The sequence below is a fragment of the Corvus brachyrhynchos genome, unplaced genomic scaffold (assembly GCF_000691975.1).
Source record: "Corvus brachyrhynchos isolate BGI_N302 unplaced genomic scaffold, ASM69197v1 scaffold101, whole genome shotgun sequence".
Taxonomy (NCBI): domain Eukaryota; kingdom Metazoa; phylum Chordata; class Aves; order Passeriformes; family Corvidae; genus Corvus; species Corvus brachyrhynchos.
In genome coordinates this window covers 4144744-4152274 of record NW_008237239.1, presented here as the reverse complement: position 1 = coordinate 4152274, position 7531 = coordinate 4144744, and the positions used below count along the sequence as shown (strand labels likewise).

The following is a 7531-nucleotide window of genomic DNA, read 5'->3' as shown; positions in this document are numbered from 1 at the left end:
CCTACACACCTAAACTAACAGGTTTTGCAAGAAAAATTCTTTTTACAAACTACACCTCTGATAGGGACATTAATCAGTACCTCTCATAGAGGAATAACAAAACAACAAAAATAAAACCCTAGACTCAGGACTGTGACAAATCTAGAATCAAGGCATGGGAAACACAAAGTTTTGTTTGTTTAGTCTGGATAGTATTCCCAGTACTTCTAATATGTTACTAAACGGCATGAAATAGCCTAGACCAAGCAGCTGCTCTCCCCAAAGGACAGACTTAGGTTTTACAAACATGACTCCCTCTACTTTTGCTGCACTTCATAAGCAGCTTGGCAAATTTGTCACAGCTTCAGCTAAACCGAGTATTTCAAAAATTACCTAAATTAAATATAGCAAGGCAGTAAAAATAAGTCTTATTTGATCCTTACAACACTAAACACAGACAATCTGAGGATTTACTGTTTAGCATTCTTGTGGTTCTCAGATTTTAATCCAGATCTAACCTCAAAAGACTATCAATAGCATTTCCCAGAAATCCAGAATTTCAGCTTCACAGACATTAACTTCCTCCAACAAAAAGACTTGTAAAAAAAAAAAAAAAACCAACCAAAAAGAGGGCAAAAATATCCTTCAATCCATGGCATCTGGAGAACCTCTGAATCACATCAGATGCAAAAAGCTTTCAGAGATTTTCTATTTTGTCAAACTGCTGCAGTTCAGACCAGAGGATCCCAGTGTAACAAGCCATGTCAGCTCACACAAGGAGGTTGCTGTAAACACAAGGAAAAAACCTCTGTGCTTCCTCACCAGCAGATGACTCAACACTGAAGAACGTCTTACCCTGAAAAATGGAAGTTGCAATGAAAGACTTTAAGAATATCCTTTTGAGTGCATGTCAGAACTCCACATGGCATCTGGCAGGACTCTGAAGGTTTGTTTAGCAGGAGAGGCTGCCCTTTGCCCGAGGTTTGCTTCAGACTGGCCATCAGTGTAACGGTGTGGAGGGATGTCAGTGCTTCCATCATGACAGGAACAGTTTATAGCTTTGCAGGCGGACTAATTCCACCTTCAGCTCCTGTGACTCAGCAAACCCAGCTGAAAGGTCAGCCTATGCACAAGTGTTGCGCACAGATCTCTCTCACACACACACACGACTTTTAGCCCTGCACAGACAGTACCACCATTGCCATCAGCATGCCACAGGTCTCATCCCCATCTCAAGACACACACTGCCTAAGGACTCCCAACCTTTTGTCCAGCCTTCCCTGGGACTGCATTCATTTTCTGAGCTTGGTTTTAGCTGTAGCAGCACATGCCCCACAGCTGAGTGACTTAACTGTACCAAAGTCATTGCGGTCAAATGAGTTGTGTATAACCCGGTTTTAGATTCAGCTCAGCTCTGTGCAACTGCATGGCCTGAAGGAAATTACGGTAGATAAAACGAAAATCTAAAAAAACTTCAGATTTTTGGATAGGCTTGAACAATAAGCTTTTGGATCAACACAAAGCATTAGCAACTGACTGCTTGAAATCACTCTGCAAAGTCTCCCATAGACACTACCAGCATCCTCCTCCCAGCAGAGCTCAGGTCACTGATGATGCTCCACATATTGACTATTGGAAACTAGCAATAATTAGACAACAAGTGGTATCATCACTGTAATTGGCTAACAATAAAAACTGCTGTATTTAGATTAGACTGCTAGGGTACTCATCAGACTAACAATAATTCAAATTCTTGACTCCACTTACAAGGTCAGGATCACAGGGTAATTCAGTTTGGAAGCATGCTTCTCTAGTCAGCACCAACTCCACTCAGCACAAATTGCACAGTGGAATATATTCCTATTACAACTTTTAATTCTTTTCCCCCAATTTCTATTTTCAAGGACTATAATAAGATCAACATTTCTAAACATGAATTATGATTGTATAAAAAAAACCTAATAAGCAGCAAACAAATATTTTTATGATGTGACAGTTTTCATAAAGAGTGCAATCAAAAAGTCTAATTGTGGTAAGCATTTTACCTAAGTTAGCAATTACTGTGAAACTCCTTAAAACAATTAGGCAAATACAGCTGAAGAGACTTAAAGGAGCATTTTAGAAGCCCTTAGCAGATTTTTTTCCACTTAGCAAGCACACTGAGCAAAATAAATCTTTTTAGCTCTCAGTTTTTCATCTCACCCTGCAATCAGCTGTGTACAAAAGGAGAGTAGAAGGACAAACATACGTTGATAGTTATCACATTTCTGTGTGCTATGCAATTGAGGGATCTCCAGTAACTTTGCATTCAGTCCCTTCTCTAGTACCTTCATGTGAGCATAGATCATAGTTTTTTTTCTTTCAGCATTCCAGAAATGTCAGTTGTAAGTACTGTCAAGAGATACTGGTATTTTTAGAATACTTTTTAAGCTGTTGTAAGCTACAGAGCAGGAACTGTTCCTATGCAGATCTGTAAACTAAACAAAGGAGTTACAATACATTAATTCAACTTCCTGAGTGAAGTTCTTATATACAAACTCCCAGAAAGCTACAGGCATAGCAAAAAGGTTTAGAAACATGGAACCACCTGATGGAAAACATCACGCCCAGCTTCTACGTCCCGACTGTATCTGATCAAGTACCAGCCAGCAACCGAATCCACCACCTGAAGGAAAGTGCCAAGCTGGGAATCTATCTGACTCAACTTGCTCTAGACCATCACTTTTCCAGGTTTTCCTTTTCAGTATTGAAAAGGATAAAGGTCTTTCTAACCTATCATTGAAGTAAATGTCTGTTCTGTTTGAAATTCTGTATACAATAAAAATATCAAAAAGCGTTTCCAAACCAAAAGCGTGACTGCTGCAATGTAAACCTTCAGAGAAGTAAGCAAAATAAAGACCCGAATGCACATCAATCTTAAGAGATAACAATACTGAACAGCAACAAGCATTAAGAGTATTTTGCCACCACAGCACTGCCGTGCTGAGACAATACTGCTTCATAAAGTGTGAAATTACAAGTGCTTTTCTAAGATTAATTAACTGTAATTCAGGCCTGAAGTAGCAATCCACTGACAACGCACAATGAATAATGAATGTATGTCCCAGATAAAAGGATTCATTGTCTGAATCTCTAACATGGGGCCTCCGATTTTGGAATGAAAGGAAAAGAAAGGTGGAACAACGTAAGGCAGAAATGCAATGAATCTGAAATTTTGTTGAAATATGCAGCTTTACCTAGTATTTTAAATTTTGAGCAGCTAAGGTTTCCTTAAAAAATAGTTCATAAAGTGAATTCATACAGCCTTACAGTCACTGACTTAGATATTTACCACTCTTTGCCATTTAGGGATTATTTGTGAGCATTTTTCCAGTACCTAGTAATTGCTTGCTTTGCCCTTGGAAGGGACTCCTGGCGTGGTGTTTGCACAGAACACTGCACTGTTCAGGTGTTCTCCTGCAGGGGTTACCCAGAGCTGCAGCAGCAGAGAGGCACTGCTGCTTCCTGAGGCAGCATCTGCAGGATAGTTTGGACCTGAGACTTAGCATGTGTTAAGAAACTCACCTAGAAGCTTTTCTATTTATACTGCTACAGTCCCAGCTTACTTGTGGCTGATCTTTTCTGATGTTTCTTTAGCTCAAAATACAGTTTAGACATTTATGAAAGATAAGTAGTGAAGATATGATTTTATTTCTGGTTTTACTTAGGCAATATTTTAACAGCATCTCAGAAACATAGTTCCATGCTGGAAAAAGAAAATCTAATTATTACTTTCCTAATTACACAAGGCAAATCAAACATGGGAAGATGAAGCACAAAAGGTACAAGAAGAAAAGACCCAACATACCATTTTGCAAATTCTGCTGGTTAAATTACTATTATAAAACCTGCAAGTTAAACAGGTCTCAACTGTGCTACATATCCTAATGAAAACCAAATCAAGAATACTACTTCTTCCTGTCATCCGGACTCAGCAGCAACTACAAATTCAGGACAAGCAGATGGTGACAGAAACCACTCTTCCTTTCTCCCACAACATCTTACTGCTACTTGCTTCTGCTCACATTTTATTCCACAAACATACCTTTTGTACACATTAATGTAACATTTATCAATACTGTATGTATTTCAGTCAAATGAAATTTTATTAGTGAAAAATAAACATTCTTGTTGGAAAGCTTCATAAGAACTCAAAACTGGCAATCCCTTTGGAACAAATAATGGCCTGAGATCCTGCAACTCCAAGAGAGGATAACTGAAGGATTCTAAGCCTTGACAGTAGAAACACACATGGGGTACCATTACCAAATACACATAAAGGAAACAGGCACACACCTAACCCAGCCAGAAAAATGAAATGGGGAGGGGATAGAACAGATACGACTTGCAAGACTGGAGAGAAAGGCAAGTAGTAGAGAAGATGTGAGATGAGAATGGGCAGACAATGGAAAAGTAGAAGTTCAGATCTCAGTTATGTTATTTAAAATAATGTAGAGCACTTAGAGACACTGTCTTAATGTAGAGAGTGAAATCCATGCACAGGTCTAAAATAGAATAAAGCCTCTCTTTCATAACTGAAAGACACATTTCTCCTGTTTTGTCCATGCTGAGCTTCCATTAAAAAGGCGTCAGAAAAAAAGGAGTATTTTAATCTGAATAAAATCAAACATGACTGAAATCAAAAGAAGCACCATCATAGAACAGACTCATTTTTCAGCTCATCGGAAAAGCAATTACTTCCCAACAAATGACATCTATGAAAACAAATTTTATAGTGAAATTAAGTATTGTGACTATATTTATCAAAAATATTTCTAGGAAATTTTAGGAAAGGTCACAGAAGCACAGTAACAATTAGGATGGTCTTCTGTCCAAAAGGAACAGCTTTAGATGTCAACTATGCAAGCTGGAATGGCTGTGCCAAACACTGTGCTGCCACGAGCCTTCTGAGCTCTGGGTAATGTGTCATTCATTATATGCTAAGGAATTTTTTTCCCCTTCCAGGTTAAGCAAGTCTCACTTTCCATTCAGACAGTAGTCTCCCACACACATCTAGTCTCCACAAGGAAAGTGACTTTAGGGGTCACAGAACACAGCCCCCTCCTGATGTGCACCAGGTAATAACTTTCAATGGAAAACCAACAACCTATGTGGGACACTTGAAGACAACTGGAATCCTGTCAGGATAAAACCATTTGGGAAAGACAACTTTTTAACACTACTTCCTACCAATAACCAAGTATGTTCTTAGGAAAGTATTAAGGGATTAAATAAAAATTAAATAAGAAAGCTTTTCTGCTGTAGAAACCATCACCTGTACATGGACAGCAGGTGATGTCTTCTTCAGACATCGAAAAAATCTTCTGTCGAATTGGAAAGTCTGCTGTGAGAATATAGCTACACATACTGCCTTTTGAAACACTGTTCAGAGTATACATGCTAAAATGCCTCTGTATTCTTAATGCAAGCACTGTTATAAAAATTTCATGGTTGGACTTTACGACTTTCTTCAAGTACCCAGGCATTCCACATCCACCTTAATTGACATGCATTTCAAGTCACATTTGACCTTTTTGGTTTCTCACATGATGAAAATGAAGGAAGAATTAGCCTAATGTTTTAAGACTGTTGATCAAAGTTCTTAGAATATATTTCAGCTTTTGAAGTAGTATATATCTGGCAGTTTTCCCAGAAGGGGGAACCAAGTCTCCTTTTTTATGATTGCCAGGACTAGCCCTGCCTCCTGGTGCTGCAGCACATAGGAAATCACAGAAATGGAACAGCAAGTCAAGATATGACAGAAATCTGCAGTGCATACATTTAACTCAGCAAAACCAAAACTATTAAAATGCAGAAACTCTAGCAAACAATCGACAGAATCTTACACATGTTGTTTTGCAGTCTATAAGGGCAAAAATACTGATGGCAGTACTGCTTCAAGTGTTACGTTAAACTTAGTTCAAGATCAAAACTGAAATGTCAATTTCAGTTTTGATTTCAAAATTAAACACCTTGTCAGAGAACTTTCAAAGTAAATCCAGAGGGAATTTTAGAGGCTAATGGTCTTACAACTAACATCTCTGAGCAGCTCCAAACAAAAAGAAAGAATGGAAACGATACTGGATAGAGGCATAGCTCAAGCTGTCTTTTGCCTGTGTGACAGTGAAAATGTTTCAGTTTGAAAAGATGTTTTCATTTAAACTGTCACTTTTGATTTAAACATTTTAAAAACTGCTAACTGCTAAGACAAAGTATCTGAACAAATAATAAGTCCATTTCTTATGCTAAAATTTACAAGGGCTGAGCTTAACGTTTCTTGGCCCCAGTAACTTAATTAGCCTGCTGCTCTTCCATCTTCTGTGACAAGTGCTGTTTCACTTCTGGCTAAACCACAAACCTTGGAAACAGTCAGGCTCCTCAAGAAAATATTTTGACCAATGCAATTCACTTAGATCCACAGTGCACTCGCATTTAATTACCATGTAGAGTCCCACACACAGATGTATTATTCATGAAGATGATCATATGAACTGAGCTGTATCCCGAAATCTGAAGGAAACACCAAGCTATGGATTCAAGCACAGTTTTGGTCTGTATTTGTCTCAGGTAGTTTTCAGTCTTTTGAAACAGTAACTCCTCTCCTTTTCACTATAACAAATTTAATTACGGATAGACCTTATTTGATTTATGCACTTTTGAAGCATGGCTACTTAACTGAAAGATTACAGATGTTTATTTAATAAAAAAATGCATGGATTTGCATAATATATTTTCACATTAGAGACCACTAAATATTTATATTAGTTAGAGATTCCAAGATTTGGTTTGGAAATATAGCTAATTTAGATGCGTTATCTTTTCCCAGCAACTATGGACTTTACTTTCAATTTCAAAACCCTGGCTTGTGGAATACTATACAAAATCATGTATAAATTTTCGAAGTTCTTAATTCTACTACCTCTAACCATTTAAAAACTCATTAAAATCACATCTGAATGTCATGTGCCTTTCAAATTTAACTGTATCCTTTTAATATTTATACAAAAACCATCCTTACCTGAACCTTCTTCAGAGCCACTGGTACCCCATCCAGCAGGCAAGTTGCTCTGTAAACTTCACTGAACTGCCCACGGCCAATCTTCTTCTCTATTCGGAAATTGGCAAGTGTATTATAGCCCATGTCAGGTCGTAAGGCTTTCTAGAATCAAAGATATTGCAAAGAAGTTCGCATTTAAGACTAAAATCAGTTAAGACTAATCATGCCAGTGTAAAGACACATATGAAGGAATATGGTTTAAATTATTAAAACTGCTTCATTCCAATGCATTAAAACTAAAACTGTCCCAGACTAATCACAAGCTGTTCTAAAGAAAACATTCATTATACCATTTGTGGAGTGACAATTGAAAATTATAAATTCTTGAGACGTATTTAGAATATTTTCAGCTTATCAGGAGTCTGAGACATAAAACGGAAGAAATCCTATCAGGCTTTAATTTGCCATGTTTCCTATATCCTAGCTCCCACCATCCAAAAATTAAAAAAAAAAAAA

The 7531-nt window shown here is 37.6% G+C and overlaps 1 protein-coding gene across 3 annotated transcripts in view; it reads right to left on the bottom strand.

Annotated features, from left to right (window-relative positions):
- The window catches only part of NEK7 (NIMA related kinase 7), a 57839-nt gene that overhangs the window by 45437 nt on the left and 4871 nt on the right, over positions 1–7531 (bottom strand). For all 3 annotated transcript variants that reach the window (XR_001860452.1, XM_008630213.2, XM_017729720.1), the window contains exon 2: positions 7037–7177. Coding sequence is in view for 2 of the 3 variants with exons in the window: in XM_008630213.2 (XP_008628435.1) it covers positions 7037–7177 (141 nt within the window). In the remaining variant the exon portion in view is untranslated. The remainder of the gene's footprint in view (positions 1–7036; positions 7178–7531) is intronic.